The sequence below is a fragment of the Setaria viridis genome, chromosome 4 (assembly GCF_005286985.2).
Source record: "Setaria viridis chromosome 4, Setaria_viridis_v4.0, whole genome shotgun sequence".
Taxonomy (NCBI): domain Eukaryota; kingdom Viridiplantae; phylum Streptophyta; class Magnoliopsida; order Poales; family Poaceae; genus Setaria; species Setaria viridis.
Window position 1 is genome coordinate 37,661,942 of NC_048266.2, and position 15,674 is coordinate 37,677,615.

The following is a 15,674-nucleotide window of genomic DNA, read 5'->3' on the forward strand; positions in this document are numbered from 1 at the left end:
GGGGCTAGCCGGGGCTAGGCACATGGCTGCGCTTATTGGCGGCGTTTGAGATCGTTTTGATGATATGTAAATTTTATTTTATTATCTTTTCTGCAGGCGATCTGCAAACTCCTTTACTTAATGAAATAGCGCCCAATCTCGTGCTGTTCGTTCAAAAAAATATAGCACCATAAATCAGCCAGAGGAAAGCTAGAAAAAAATGCCTGTTAGAAAGGCAATTGAAAGAAAGGAACCACTTTACACAAGCTTTAAACAGTGTCGATTGCCGAAAACAGTTGTGGCATACAAACCGTGTGTATCAGAGATTGCTAATGATCCTAAGGGAAAAAGGGATACTCGTATCAAAATGTAAGACCACTATCTACATGGATCTGTACGATATGTTGTCTTGGTAATGTACTTCCCTGCTTTGCCATCTGAAGGACTGGAGCCTGAAAGAGCGTCAGTATGGTGAAGACACTGACAGCGGACCAGAGGAACCTGCAGCTTGGTTATCTTCGTCGCTTGATCTTCGTTTCCTCGATCTCCGGATTTCTTCCTCTTTCTTGTCGACAAACTGTAAGATCTCTTTGAAGCTGCCTAGGCCTGATGGCTTCCGCTGGATAGCATCAGCATCAGCTGCACTGGGCTCACCGGCAGCTCCAGAATTGGAGTACTTGTTATACTGCCAGCAGAGACGTATGAAGAACACCAACAGTGCGAAGAGACATATCAGGGCGCACATAAGGAAAAGGCCCGAAAAGCTTCCGATGCCAAGCCTAGTTGCTCCCACTTGGCTCTCGTCATCGTAGGCGCAACTAGGCCCTTTGAACCAGTCGTCGTGAATTCTCTGAAGCTGGCCACTCTCTGAAAGTTGAAGGATGGCTGTTGACATGTCTGCAGCAATGGGGGAGTCTCTCTGGAACGTCTGTAAAGAAAAACAAGGGAGCAGAATAAATCATTTCCTTTACAGTACCAGACATGTATTATGCTTCTCTGGGATGCAATGGGAGGAATGCCAAAATGAAGGCGAATGAATGAACAGAACAAGTTAAAGGACGATGAACGTACAAAGCCCCATCCTTCCCTTGTGAATTGCTGTCCCACTATTCTGAAGTTGCAGTAGTGTGACAGGAAGATATCAATATATGGCTTCTCATCGACAATCGCAGCAACACCGCCATTTTTTGGTCCACGGTTGAGGGCATCAGCATAGTCCTGGATCGTATTTAGTGCTACCAATCGAGACTCTGGAATATTGAGTTCCAGAATGAGGTACTTTTTGGTAAACTTTCCATTCTGGTATCCAATAGGTAAAGAACTTGAAATCAAACTATCAAGCCCTGTAATTCCTGTGTCGAGCTGTTGGACTGTGAGGATTGACGTCAAGCTAGCAGTATAACTTGAAGTGATGATCAGCACAACGAACAACCATATTATCAATACGAACCGCCCAAGCGCGCTTACAGTGTTTTCTCCTGCAGTTTGTTTTTTGTCAAGACATTTCCACCCGTACAGGGAAATAATCATGGAAGAGTTAATATCATGTGACACATCTAGTGGACTTACTGTGTGAGTGGAACATTGTTGAGAAGCTGAACCTGAAAGAGAAGCAAGTAATATCTGTCAATTGTTAAAGTTTAGCAAGTTGATCATTTCGAAAAACCACCAACAAAATAGCAGTGAATTATAAACCTAGAAACATTTTGACCCCACGATTGTATTCTGTCTGAACTTTGACTCAAGCCATGTATGGTAAACTATGATAAAACACTTCCTTAAAGTAGAAACAGAAATGTACCAGAATATTGTTACAACTTGTCGCCGTGGAGAGCCTCGAAATTCCTCATTAATCCGATGTTCAAGAAGCCATACTACTACCCCCACCAAAATAAAAAGAGCACCTGTGACACACCACATCTCCAATGTGAAAGGTTGAAGGAAAGTCCAGGCACTTGGAGTTACTTGTTTCACTGGCGCTACTATCACAAGCCCTGCCTCAACATAAGGCTGTGTGTATTCTGAAATCGCCGTTCCATTTCTCACTATAGCAAAGTCGCCTACAGCTGCATCAAGGGACTAAATGAAAATGAAAAAAAATTAGAGGATTGACAGCAAAATTGTGAAATAAACTGGAACAAAGAACGAGGGCATACATTGTTAGCAACCATTCTAACGATGCCAATATAGCTTGGGTTTTTTGTGCCATCCCCAATAGTTACAAATTCTAAAGGAACTGGGTAAGGAAGCAGTTTGATTGCTGCGCTGAATACATCAATGCAATAACCCGTCACATTACCAGGGCCTCCACTTGACACCAATTCCTTAAAGCTTGCTTTATTCGGGATGCCAACTCTCAGAGGCTGGCCATTGTTTGGGAATACCCAACCCCTAGGCGTACTAGTGGATTCACCTGGCCACAGCACATCGTACAGCTGCTGGGCACTTGTTTGTGGTGGCTTCTGATACAAAATATCAGGAGCAGCAACAGAAAGGCCTGAATAGTTAGACCAATAGCCAATCAAGCGGGAGCCAGAACCACCAACATTAAGAATCTCATATGCTGGGCGTACTAAACTGCGGTCTGAACCAAACTGGACTGGACCTGTCACACCTGTAAAGTTTGTGAGTAGAAGTTGCTGCAGCATCTGGTCACCACCCTCAAATATCTTGAGAGTTGACAGACGCAAAGTGCTGCCATTTGAATCGTGCAACCTGGGATCTGTTGAGAAGTTGATCTGTTGCCCACTATTGAGGAATTGATCGATGGCACGAGCAACAGTCCAAACAGTGTCATAAGCATAAAAACCATATGAGTTCAAGCCAGAAGTAACACTTCTGTTACGAGCCATAGCATTCCATTTAGATATGAACTTATTCTTGGCATCAGATTCAGGAGTGTGCTGACGAAGAACAATTAGCCCCTGAATATGACTCAGATCTTTAAGATCTCTAGACGTGGAGGAATCAAGGACAGCAGCTAGCCAATCAGTTACTATCCAGACATAGCCACTGGTCATCATCTGGAGGTTGTTAGCAATAGAAAATATTCTCATCCCCGTGTCAGGATTGACATGCACAACCATGATCCTTGACTCCATCATATTTGCTCTAGATAGTACATCACTGATCACGTCTGAATCTGAGTTTGGAGGAATAGCTGCTTTATATGAAATCTTTGCTCTTTTCGCTGCAAGTGCATCACCAAGGGCGAACACACCACCTCGGCCATAATCATCATCAACGAATATAGCAGTCACCCTTTTCCATTGATAGTAATCAACAATGCTAGCAACGGCATTCATTTGGAAGTAGTCACTTATGGTTGTTCTTAAGAAGTACGGATACTCTAATGCAGAAAGACTTGGATCTGTGGCCGCAAATGACAGAAGAGGAACTTGTAGCTCATTAGCAACATGAGAGATGACATGGCCTATCCCTGAGGATTGTGGCCCGATCACAGCAACTACATTTTCCTCCATTAGCTGCAATGCTGCAATCAAGTAAGGTTGTAATGAATCAGTTCATGCACCATCAATGTGAGTAGCAGTGACAGTTGACGAACTGAAGCTAAATTCTGATGTTTTGCAAGCCAAGAAAAGATGACAGCTTATTCTACTCAAGGCTATAAGATCCTACCAGCTTTGCCCTAAAACTTTATGCATGTCAAGCAAACTTCATTTTCTGACAAAAACAGGAAAACTATCTGCGATTCAAACAAATTAGCAGTCTGCAATGAACCTATTTACTTTACTTTATTATTGTGCTCAAACACTACTGAGAGAAAGGAATCCTGCAAGAGCACAAACTGAAGAATTGGATGTTCCATAGCAGCTGACACATGCTTGGTGCAAGATGCACCCTGCAGAATACCTTAACCAATTTCATAAGTTATGCCATTTGTAGTTCCACTCCATCAGCAAAAGCATTCTTTTTGTCAGTTTCTCTTCTATTGCCAGGACAATCAGGTTAGCAGAATTGCCTAGATAGACCAATACGGATACGGATACATGAATACACATATAACGAGGGGAAGTAGTGGAAGTGACCTAGAGAGTGGGATCTCATAAGAAGAATGCAAAAAATATCCATGCATCAAGGGCAATGTCATCATAAGATTTTTTTTAACTAGAATGCCATCGTAAGATTAACAAAATACTGTTTAACATTAACAAATCATCTCATGAAACACGAGCCCAGCAATTATTGCACTAAAACGAAAGCGACGAATATAAAATTGGACCAATAGTGGGGGAAAGAAAGGAAGCGGATAAAAAACCCCAACCTCTGACGGTCCCAATAAAGGCGCTGCAGTTGGTGTCGTGGGTCTTCAGACTGAGCTTCGTCCCCGCGAGCACCGTGCCGTCCGCGTTGACGTCGTCGACGGCGAGCTCGACGGCGAGCCGCGCCGCGCGGCCAATCGTGGAGTCGTACGTGAAGAGGGCGCCCACGGCCACCTCGCTCGGCCGCGCCCCCGCCGCCGACACCGCCCTCCCGGCGGCGGTGGCGGCGAGCGCCAAGAACAAGGCCACCAGCTGAGCCGCGCCCATTGGCCCGAATCCAAGCGGCACTAGAGCACGGGGGGCGCCGGAAGGCGCGACCTTGGAATTGGGGTGGAGGCCTGGAGCTATAGCGTCATATCATCGTACAGCAAGATTCTGGTTTTGAGGTGGGCAAGCAAGGAGGAGAGTGAAGAGGACAACTGGTGAGGAGCTCTGTCCCTCTCCCTCCCCCGGGAGGCCGGGAAGAAGAAGCTTGGGAGGCCGGGAGGAAGCTTGAGGATTGAGGACAGTATCGGAGCTCAGGATTGACAGCTAGCTAGTCCAAGAATCGGAACTTTGAATGCGAATGCGCAGGTGTGTGTGAATCACGGATGACACGCGAGCACAGAAGAGACAGCGAGCGCGAGGGAGAGGTGAACGGTGACGCAAGGAGAGAATTTTTTTTTTCTGGGAGCAAGGCGAGAATTTTGTTGCCACGGACGCTAGGCGAAAAGGATGTTTTCCCCTGCCACATTACACAGCTCCATCGAGTTGTCGACCCATGGTCCCTGCTGATAAAACGGGGATGAAAGAGGCTCCTCTAACATCAAATCAAAGGGCATTAGCTCAATGAGATGGCCAAGGGTGAGCAAGCGAGCAAGCACTATGCGCGACACTGATTCATGCTTCCTCCATTCTAAATTGAAGTTTATTTTTGAATTGATATCCCTCGATTAGCTTGGAGGTCCCACGATTTTTTTTTAAAAAAATTATTTAGCATGTGTGAAGAGATTGAATTGTTATAGTTACAAGCTTCATCGCTAAGTGATGTAAGCTTGGCTATAACCATGTGTTTAGTTGGTAGGATGAACTATGACGTAGGATATGATGGGATAAACATATTTTAAGGAGTTTGCTTCGGGATAGGTGGGATAGGTCTCAAGTCTCATCCTAACCAAGAATATTCTCTCTAAATGCGGTATGAAATCGTCTCAAACCGATTAGACACTCCCATCCCATATGGATGTTTACACACGGGCATTGACTGATTGACGCAAGTGTGGGGATGCAGGTGCAATAGGGGAGGAAGAGGAGCATGGGAAAAGGATAGGAAGGAAGAATAGATAATGACACGTATGTCTAATTTGTTAGTTGTCTTTTTGATCTCCAACCAAGTAAAATCAAAATGAACCCATAGCCTGAACCAAACTTCCATCCTAAAAAAATAAAAATAGGTACAAGGACCAGCCCGATACACATGGCAAGACAACGCCTTATTAACAGGAAGATTGCCCGAGCGTCAGTATCGTTTCACTGCATGCTTACAGGCTTTTAGGGTGAGGCTCTGCTCAGAGTCAATTTGGTATTTAAGACGTGTGAGGTGGTCGCTCGTCAAATAATACTGACTGTGAGTGTCAGTATCCAGGTTATCCGATCACACTCCAGTTACAGCAAAGCGTACGTTTTGATCTTTTGTGTAGAAACTTTGGCATCAGTGTTTACCTCGTCTTGGATACACATAGCTGGCGAAGCTTTTCTTACCAAACATTATGGATAAAACTTGTCTTAACGGATGCGTACTGGCTGAACCCCATGTAGAGTAGCACAGTCAAAAGGTTGATTGCTAGAGAAGCAATTGAAAGGAATCACTTTGCACAGCTTGAAAAGGAACTCAATTGCCGGAAGCAATTGTTAATACAAATCGTGTACATGTATCCGAGACGCAAATTGTAATGACCCAGATGAAAAATGTATTCTTTGATCTCCCTACAGTAACAGAGCCTTTTCATCCCAAGCAAGTTAGATCATCCTACTTTATATATAATTTTTTTTGGGCGAGAACCTAATTCAATAATCTATTGGTATTGTGTCTCCCTGCTTTGCCTTCTGAAGTACTGAAGTCAGAAATAATGTTTATGCTGCAGCCATTGACTGAGCATCTGATGATCCTGCAGCTTGGTTATCTTTCTCGCTTGATCTTCGTTTCATTGTTCTCCTAACTTCTTCCTCCTTCTTGTCGACAAACTGCATCAGCTCTTTGAAGCTGCCCAGGCGTGATGGCCTCCGCTGTCTTTCGGCAGCATCAGCGGCAGCGTCAGTGGCAGCAGCAGCATCAGCATCAGCTGCACTGGGCTCACCAGCAGCTTCAGAATTGGAGTATTTGCTATACTGCCAGCAGATCCGTATGAAGAACACCAGCAGAGCGAAGAGACATATCAGGGCACACACGAGGAAAAGGCCCCAAAAGCTTCCGAGGCCAAGCCTGGTTGCTCCCACTTCACTGTCATCAGAGGAGCAACTAGGCCGTGTGAACCACTCATCATGAATTCTCTGAAGCTGGCCACTCTCTGAAAGTTGAAGGATGGCTGTTGATAAGTCTGCGGCAAGGGGGGAGTCTCTCTGGAATGCCTGCAATGAAGAACAATAGATTATTTCTGTACCAGACATGGATTTATACTTCCCTGAGATGCAATGGGAGGAGTGACCAAAAAAGTCGAATGAATACACAAGTATTAGAAAAAGGTAGATGAACGTACAAAGCCCCATCCTTCCTTCGTGAACTCCTGTCCCACTATTCTGAAATTGCAGTGGTATGACAAGAAGATCTGAACATATGGCGTCTCATCAACAATTGCACCAACACCGCCATCTTTTGGTCCACGTTTAAGGGCATCAGCATATTCCTGGATCGTATTAAGTGGTACTAGTCGAGACTCTGGAATATTGAGCTCTTCAATCAGGTAATTTCTGGTAAACTTTCCAGCCTGATATCCAATAGGTAAAGCACTTGAAATCAAATCGTCGATCCCAGTTATTCCTGTTGCGAGCTGTTGGACTGTGAGGATTGACGTCAAGCTAGCAGTATAACTTGAATTGATGATCAGCACGACAAACAACCATATGATCAACACGAACCGCCCAAGTGCGCTTACAGTGTTCTGTCCTGAAGCGTTAAGATGTTTCCATTCAGACAGGAAAAGCATGATGGATGAGTTGAACATAATATCATGTGATGGATCTAGTGCACTTACTGTGTGAAAAGAACATTGTTGAGAAGCTAAACCTGAAATATAAGAATGAAACGTCAATCAATTCCTAAAACATTTAACATTTAGAAAACCACCAATAAAATAAAGTAAATCATGAGGCCAGCATGAATTATATAAAGCTACACGCTCTGCCTCATGAATGTCAACTCAAGCCAGATTTGGTAACCTAGGATAAAATTCATCCCTAAGTAGCAACAGAAGCGTACCAAAATATTGTTATAACTTGTCGTCGTGGAGAGCCTCGAAACTCCTCATTAGTCCGATGTTCAAGAATCCAAACAACTATCCCCACGAAAATAAAAAGAGCACCTGTTACACACCACATCTCCAATGTGAAAGGTTTAAGGAAGGCCCAGGCACTTGAAGTTGCTTGTTTCACCGGCGCCACTATCACAAGTCCTGATTCAATATAAGGCTGCGTGAATTCTGCAATCTTTGTTCTATTTCTCACAATAGCAAAGTCGCCTACAGCTGCATCAAGGGACTAAATGAAATGAAATAAATCAGAGGACTCACAATAAAATGATTAAATACACAGGAACAAAGAATGAGAGCATACATTGGCAGCAATCATCTTAATGATGTCGTCATAGTTAGGGTTCTTTGTACCATCCCCAATTGTTATGAATTGGCAAGGAACTGGGTAGGGAAGCAGTTTAATTGCTGCATTGAATATATCAATGCAATAACCGGTCACATTATCAGGGCCCCTGCCACCTGACACTAATTCCTTAAAGCTTGCTTTGATTGGAACACCAACTCGCAGAGGCTGGCCATTGTTCGGGAAAACCCACCCCTTTGGTGTAGTAGTGGAATCACCTGGCCAGACCACATTGTGGAGCCGCTGGGCATTTGAAGAAGTATTTGGTGGCTTCTGATACAAAATTTCAGGAGCAGTAACAGAGAGACCCGAGTAATTGGACCAGTAGCCAATCAACTGGGAGCCAGAACCACCAATATTAAGGATATCATATGCTGGGTGTACCAAATTGCGGTCTGAATTAAATTGGACTGGACCAGTTAGGCCTGTAAAATTTGTGAGCAGAAGTTGCTGTAGCATCTGCTCACCACCATCAAATATCTTGAGAGTTGACAGACGCAAAGTGCTGCCATTTGAATCGTGCAACCTGGGATCTGTTGAGAAGTTGATCTGTTGCCCACCATTGAGGAATTGATCGATGGCATGAGCAACAGTCCAAACAGTGTCATAAGCATAAAAACCATATGAGTTCAAGCCAGAAGTAACACTTCTGTTACGAGCCACAACATTCCATTTAGATATGAACTTATTCTTGGCATCAGATTCAGGAGTGTGCTGACGAAGAACAATTAGTCCCTGAATATGGCTATATTTAAGGTCTCTAGGCGCTGAGGAATCTAGGACAGCAGCTAGCCAGTCAGTTACTATCCAGACATAGCCACTGGCCATCATCTGGAGCTTGTTAGCAATAGAAAATATTCTCATCCCTGTGTCAGGATTGACATGCACAACCATGACCCTTGATTCCATCATATTTGCTCTAAACAGTACATCGCTGATCACGTCTGAATTTGAATTTGGAGGAATAGCTGCTTTATATGAAATCCTTGCCCTCTTTTCTGCAAGTGCATCACCAAGGGCTGTCACACCACCTCGCCCATAATCATCATCAACGAATATAGCAGTCACCTCTTTCCACTGATAGTAATCAACAATGCTAGCAACGGCATTCATTTGGAAGTAGTCACTTATGGTTGTCCTTATGAAGTAAGGATACTCTGATGCAGAAAGTGTTGGGTCTGTGGCCGCAAATGATAGAAGAGGAACGTGTAGCTCATTAACAACATGGGAGATGACATGGCCTATCCCGGAGGATTGTGGGCCAATAACAGTAACAACATTTTTTTCCATTAGCTGCAATGCTGCAACCAAGTAAAATTTTTGTGAATCAGTTCATGGACCATCCAAGTGAGCAGCAGCTACAGCCGATAAATCGAAGATAAATTTTGACATCTGTAAGCTTTCATTGTGCTCAAGCTGTCTATAGGATCTAGCTTCCTAAAACTTGATGCATGTTAAGCAAACTTTATTGTCTGACAACAACAGGAAAACTAGTGTTGCTTCTAACATAAAAAGGAGCAGTCTCCAAAAAATCTGTTTATTCTGATGCTCACATAATGACATAAAAAGCAAAAAGGAATCTTGCAAGAGAAGAAAGTGAAGAACTGGATGCTCCCTAATAGTCGAGACATGTTTCTTGCATCGTACGGAATACTATAAGGAATTTCATAAGTTGTGCCATTTGTGGTACCACTGTACCGGTATGCTTTTTGTCTGTTGCTCCTCTATTACCAAGACAGTCTGGTTAGCAAAACTCTTAAGAAAAGACAATGTCATCATAAGTTCAAGCAAACAGTTGCTTTCTCCATTTCCAGTTTATTCATTAACAAATCATCTCATGAGACATGAGGCAGGCAATCATTGCATTAAACTAATAAGGGCAGATTATAAATAACGGGCAAGAGGGCACGTTGACCTTAGTTCAGTCAAATAAAGACAGTTAACCAATAATACACTGGAGATGAATAATCTTGATAGTCAACATTTAGGTCCTATAATTTGGGTTACCTAATCCACGAGGGGAATCTCAAATAAAAAGGAAACATTGTTAACTCGATGAAACTGTACAAAGCAACTATCGAATGAATTTCCGGCAATGAAAAAGGATCAAGGGAACATGCTTTCTTTCTACATGTGCCAAAAGATACGTACCGTAAAAAAGGATAGGAAAGCAAACAAGTAATGGTACTAACTACCATTGTAATTACTAATTACTAACACTCAACGTGCATTCTGAATCAAGTAGTGGCACCCACTTTCTTTGTTTTAAAGGGATTGCAGATTGCAGATGAATAAATTACAAGGCCATCCACACCAAGAACAGATGTACAAGTCAGATTGCGCTGGCGTCTTCTCCACCAGTCCACCACTATCATCTAGACATCTACCAATGAGGCTTATGCTTAAGTTGTCATAGGGTAATGGTCTTAAACATTTAAAAAGAAGTCCAGAAGAGGCAGCAGCCACTTGACACGTTACTCTCTTTGGTCACTTGCTCTCCTTTTTCACATTGGTAATGCTAAAGCTAGAATTTTTCTTCCTCGACTAGTTGGAACAGAAAGCCAGATGAATCCAATGAAAAGAACAACAACTAGAGCTAGTTTAGCAGTCACTGATCACTCGTATTAGCAAAGATTTAGTCCGCACGAGCTGACCTCCAGTCAAAACTTTTCTTGCAAAATTGAAATCGCTATTCTAATTTCAATCTTTCTACCAGAAATTACTCCAATTCTAGCTCTTGAGAAGTAATTAAGGAAAGAGGCTAACCTTCGATGGTCCCGAGAAAGCCGCTGCAGTTGGTGTCCTGGGTGATCAACTTGAGCTGTGTCCCCGCGAGCACCGTGCGGTCGGCGTTGACGTCGTCGACGGCGAGCTCGATGGCGAGCCGCGCCGCGCGGCCAATGGTGGAGTCGTAGGTGAAGAGCGCGCCCACGGCCACCTCGCTCGGCCGCGCCCCCGCCGCTGCGACCGCCCTCGCCGCGGCGGCGAGCAGCGACAAGAGAAGAAGCATCAGCCGAAGCGCCTCCATTGGCCGCCAAACCCGCGAGCTCCAGCCTTCAGGCTTCCATCTCCTCCCCGGAATCGGCGCTAGAGCAGTAGAGCACCGGCGCCGCCGCAAGCCGGAATCTTGGGGGCGAATTGCATCGGCTTCTCGGAGCAATGGGCGGCGGAACCGGGGGCGGAAGGGCCGCGCGGCAGGGAGAGGCTCCTCACTGCCGGTTCTTGGACGCTGGTACGGCCAGGTGGAGCTCTAATACCATCGGAAAAGCAAGATGCTGGTTTTGAGGTGGCGTCCCCCAGGTGGGCACGACGTGGGAGGAGACAGAAGAGGATGAGGAGCTCTCTCTCTCTCCTTGGGAGAGCTTGATGACTGCTGTATCAGGAATCAGAATGGACAACTAGGAGCAGCAGTCCAAGCCTCCAATGCCCCCGTAGTCTTGTCCCGCGACAGCAGCGCAGGCAGTTGGCGCCACACATGTGCAGGCGTGCCTCACGCCACGCACGATAGCACAGGGGAGAGAGAGGCCGAGAGGTGCTAACAGCCGGGGGAGGCGACGGTTACAGCGACGGAGACGGGGAGTGAGGAGGAAGAATGTAATTCTTGAGTGGCATTCCCAGTCATGGATTCGGCATCGGAGGAAGGCGAAAGGAGGAGAGATATTTTTGGTGCGCCATCCGCAGCTGCAGTTGCAGGTTGCAGCCATGGATGACGATGATGGATGGGCGCTCGGATTCGAGTGGTACATGGCAAGAAAAGGCGAAAGGGAGCGATTCAATTATGAGTGGAGTGAGAAGGGTTGTCACGAGGGGAAATTTTCGCCCTTTATTCCGTTTTCAGCACTGCTCAACATTTTTGTCACCTCCACCGATGCACACACTGGCACAGTCCTACTCCCACTGCTGCAGTGCATTGTGTTGGAAGGAATCCCATCCCAGTGATGTAAAGAGAGAAGTGGACTGTGGAGACTTTGATCTACTGCCAGATCTGCAGATCAGCAGGATTCATTGCTCCAACTCCAAGTGACTAGCTTTTGAAAAAAGAAAAAGAAAAGGGGAAAAAAGAAATAACTGCTCTTTTTTCCTTTCAAATGATGGTGTTCGTTTTCCATCAAATTGGCTGTACTTTGATCACCAAGCACGTGTGTTTCTAAATCTAGCACGATAGAATATGACGAAAATATCTTATAACAGATTAAAGGAAAATGTAGACATTTATATATGCGAGTAATATCATGCGTGGTTCTCGGAGAACAAACAAGAGCAAAGGCCCCACCACTTTCGGAATAGCATCAACCCATCTCTCTCAACTCTAAATAGATCGTCGCAAGTTGCAATTAACAGAAATGGAATTTCCAAGGTGTTAAAATCGACATATTTGTTACAGACCTGCACACAAAAGCGTGCGTTTGGATGCAAGGATGATACGGGAAGGGATGGGATGATCCCATTTTTAAAGGTGTTTAGTTTGGGGACGAGTGGGATGGAGTCATCCCACGTAACAAATATTCCACCCAGATGCGGGAGGATCCCGTCCGACCAAATCCAGCGGACGGGCTCGTCCCCGATCAACACTGTCTGCGCGCGTGAGTGAGCAGGAGGGCGGCATTGGCGAGGCCTCGGCCATGGCTGTTGGTCGGGGAGCCCGTCCTAGGGGGCGGCGCGAGTGAGGTCGTCCCAAGGGTGGCTTAGGCGAGGCCGCGGCCATGGTCGTCGCCCGGGGAGCCCATCTTGGGGGCGGCACGGGGAGCTTCAATCCCATCCCGGCCGAACAGCTCCATGGTGGGCGGCGGGGCAGAGCGGTTGCCGATTGGAGCAGAGCGGGGTCAACCCTGGCTCGGGCGGTCAACCTCACAGCGGAGGCAAGCTCTGTCGCAGCCGGTGACTTGGGCGGGCTGCGGATGGAGGGAGTGAGGAGGAGAAGACCAAGTGATGGCATGTGAGCAGAGGAGAAGATAGGCTCTGTGAAACAAATGAAAAATAGGCATAGAAGATGACATATGGGGTCTACCATCCATCCCATACTCATCATCCCTTGCACCAAACAAAGAATTAGGATATACCTATTCCTCTTAACCAAACACAAAATAGGATGATTCCGTCCAACAAAATAAGGACAATACTATCCCATATTATCTCCAACCCAAACACATCCAAATTCTGCGGTTAGCCTTGGGCGTCCGACGTAGCTGGGAAGCTGACAAATGCTCGCGTCCAGATCACCACGCACGCATGCATGGACACGATCATGACATGTAAACTTTAGCCCTGTCATATCGGATGTTCGAATGCTAATTAGGATGACTAAACATGAGCTAATTACAAAACTAATAGCAGAAACTCTAGGCTAAATCGCGAGACGAATCTATTAAGCCTAATTAATCCATCATTAGCGAATGGTTACTGTAGCACCACATTGTCAAATCATGAACTAAGTAGGCTTAATAGATTCGTCTTGCAATTTAATCTAGGGGTTGTGCAATTAGTTTTATAATTAACCTATATTTAATACTTATAATTAGTGGTCAAATATCTGATGTGACTCCCAACCACCCTCTAAACTGACAAAAAGACGAAAGGAAATCAGACGCCTGAATCTTTTCCATAGGCGTTGTTTTATTTGGCCACGTGAACGCCATTGATCTCCGAATCAGATCACTGGCCTGGAATTTCTGACCTGTTCAGACGCCCCCGTCCTATTTTTTCGTTGTTTTTCATCCGGAATTTCTTTTCTTTTAGCAGCAGTTTCTCCGGAATTTCTAAATAAAGAGAGAGACACGACGGCTGGCTGCTTCTCACTGAATTTTGTAAGAAGTTTAGAAGCTCATCCCATCCATTTCGCGACCATGAAAAAGGCCCAAACAGCGGGCTTCAATAATTTCCTGCGTCAGTCAATTCAGCCCAAGCCAGTCGGTTAAGTGCTTAAACACCTGGCCCAGCTGCCTTCCCTCCTCTCTCTCTCTCTCGTCGAGGATCTAATCCAAATTACTGTCCTCAAGTTTAACCAAAGTCCAGATAACCCCCTAAACTACATTTTGATTCAGTTTACCCCCTAAACTATACTATTTGATTCATTTACCCCTTAACACAATTTGTCTTTTTTTCTCTCCATGCAAATTCTACAAGATGATAGTATACATCATAAGAATCATTAAAAAAATATATCATAAATTTTTTATCATTATTTTGATAGGTAGGATATTTAATAATAAAATTTATCCTTGAGATACAAAATTATATAAAAATAATGATAAAAAATTTATAAAATATTTTTTAATATAGGTTATGATTTCCACTACCATCCTGCAAAGTCTCAAATTAAAATTTAACTTGTGCATTGAGAAATAAAAATAACAAATTGCATTGTGAGATAAGTTGATCTAGATAACATAGTTTGGGGATTATCTGGACTTTCGCTAAACTTTCCCCCTTATTTATACCTTCCCCTCCTCCATGGATGGAGAGTATCTCGCTGCAAACTGCAATAGACTTGGACCAACAGCAACCGGGCAAGAGAACCAGCAGAGTTTGAGATCGGCATCGTTGTCTGGGCGAGGGAGACACCGGGACATCCCATGATGCCGCCGAGGTGATTGCAAGGAGTTAGCGAGATCAGAAAAGTGTATAGTCTACGAATTTCTGCCACACTCTGGTCTACGAATATTGATTCTGCATCAGTTAGCGTCCAAAACAACATCATGTAAAGCCAAATCATTTCCTCAACTCTCAATTATCATTAAAAAAAAGTTGCAACCGCTGGAAACTTCAATATAATTCTTGTGGGAAACGGAAGCAATTCCAAAACATTGGCTGACACACACATGCCCTCCAAATTGTAGCAATACATGTACTGCTACACTTTGGTCTAAAGGAGCTGAGAGGAAGCTGACAGGCTTAGGATCATGGTCCATATCACTTCGCATGGACAAAGATGTATATAATGGAACATTTACAAAAATTAGAAGTGATCATTAAAGGTTGTGCTAGACAGTTCTATAACACTGAATTCTTGTATAGGATAAGAATAAGAGGCCGGCTCCTAAAAGATCCAGTAGAGTTGTGCGATAAACAATCACTCGTACACCTTGTCGAGAGTTGTGTTTAAATAATTTGTGGTCGGTTCCGCCAAAATCAAACTCTCTTTGTCATGGTTGCTCTAACACTATCATTAAAGTCAGGCATGTACATTACACGGCGCAAGCAGCACGACTGCACCGTGCCTTCAATTTTTAGGAGCCACTCTAAGCAACAGTTAACCTACTAAGCATGTTACAATCTAGCCAGCCTTTTCCCCGCCTAGGTGATGCAATCAGGCAATCATGAAGCTGGAGAGTCTGCAGCCACGACGCTATATATAACTTCGTCTCTTCTCACCTCCTCAACTAGTTTTCCTCCCCATAACAGACAAATTCCGGAGTTTCATCACAAGCTACAGTTGAGAAGCAAACCCCCGGCCCTTTGCTGCATGCAGGATTCAGAGGTTGATTCCCCTCGTGATGAGGATCGGAGCTTGCTTCCTCTCCATGCCCTCGTTGCACTGGATCTTCGCTAGTGCATTTCCAAGAT

The 15,674-nt window shown here is 44.7% G+C and overlaps 2 protein-coding genes across 3 annotated transcripts; both read right to left on the reverse strand.

Moving 5' to 3' along the window:
• Positions 1-218: 218 nt before the first annotated feature.
• On the reverse strand, positions 219-4,981 carry LOC117854115 (glutamate receptor 3.5). Its single transcript, XM_034736409.2, has 6 exons — positions 4,265-4,981; positions 2,136-3,472; positions 1,781-2,058; positions 1,549-1,580; positions 1,051-1,457; positions 219-907 (listed from the first exon to the last, which is right to left on the reverse strand). Exons 1-6 carry the CDS (start codon positions 4,527-4,529, stop codon positions 443-445), a joined length of 2,784 nt encoding a protein of 927 aa, XP_034592300.1. The 5' UTR covers positions 4,530-4,981; the 3' UTR covers positions 219-442.
• A 1,115-nt stretch (positions 4,982-6,096) lies between these two features.
• LOC117854114 (glutamate receptor 3.5) lies at positions 6,097-11,808 on the reverse strand. Of its 2 annotated transcripts, XM_034736407.2 has the most exons (6): positions 10,878-11,798; positions 8,070-9,412; positions 7,717-7,994; positions 7,493-7,524; positions 6,998-7,404; positions 6,097-6,869 (listed from the first exon to the last, which is right to left on the reverse strand). In XM_034736407.2, exons 1-6 carry the CDS (start codon positions 11,137-11,139, stop codon positions 6,375-6,377), a joined length of 2,817 nt encoding a protein of 938 aa, XP_034592298.1. In that variant the 5' UTR covers positions 11,140-11,798; the 3' UTR covers positions 6,097-6,374. The 2 variants fall into 2 exon arrangements, with proteins under 2 accessions (XP_034592298.1, XP_072149430.1); XM_072293329.1 differs by lacking the exon at positions 6,097-6,869 and having other exon boundaries at positions 7,174-7,399; positions 10,878-11,808.
• Between the last annotated feature and the right edge of the window lie 3,866 nt (positions 11,809-15,674).

What these genes read in the sequence shown, in the direction of transcription:
- LOC117854115 (XM_034736409.2), bottom strand. Translation starts at nt 4,529, where the DNA reads ATGGGCGCGGCTCAGCTGGTGGCCTTGTTCTTGGCGCTCGCCGCCACC. An exon ending in CAAGTTGTAACAATATTCTG is followed by an intron (nt 1,581 to 1,780) that starts GTACATTTCTGT and finishes CTTCTCTTTCAG; the next exon opens with GTTCAGCTTCTCAACAATGT. An exon ending in AACAATGTTCCACTCACACA is followed by an intron (nt 1,458 to 1,548) that starts GTAAGTCCACTA and finishes AACAAACTGCAG; the next exon opens with GAGAAAACACTGTAAGCGCG.
- LOC117854114 (XM_034736407.2), bottom strand. Translation starts at nt 11,139, where the DNA reads ATGGAGGCGCTTCGGCTGATGCTTCTTCTCTTGTCGCTGCTCGCCGCC. An exon ending in CTTTCTCGGGACCATCGAAG is followed by an intron (nt 9,413 to 10,877) that starts GTTAGCCTCTTT and finishes ACTTGGTTGCAG; the next exon opens with CATTGCAGCTAATGGAAAAA. An exon ending in CAAGTTATAACAATATTTTG is followed by an intron (nt 7,525 to 7,716) that starts GTACGCTTCTGT and finishes CTTATATTTCAG; the next exon opens with GTTTAGCTTCTCAACAATGT.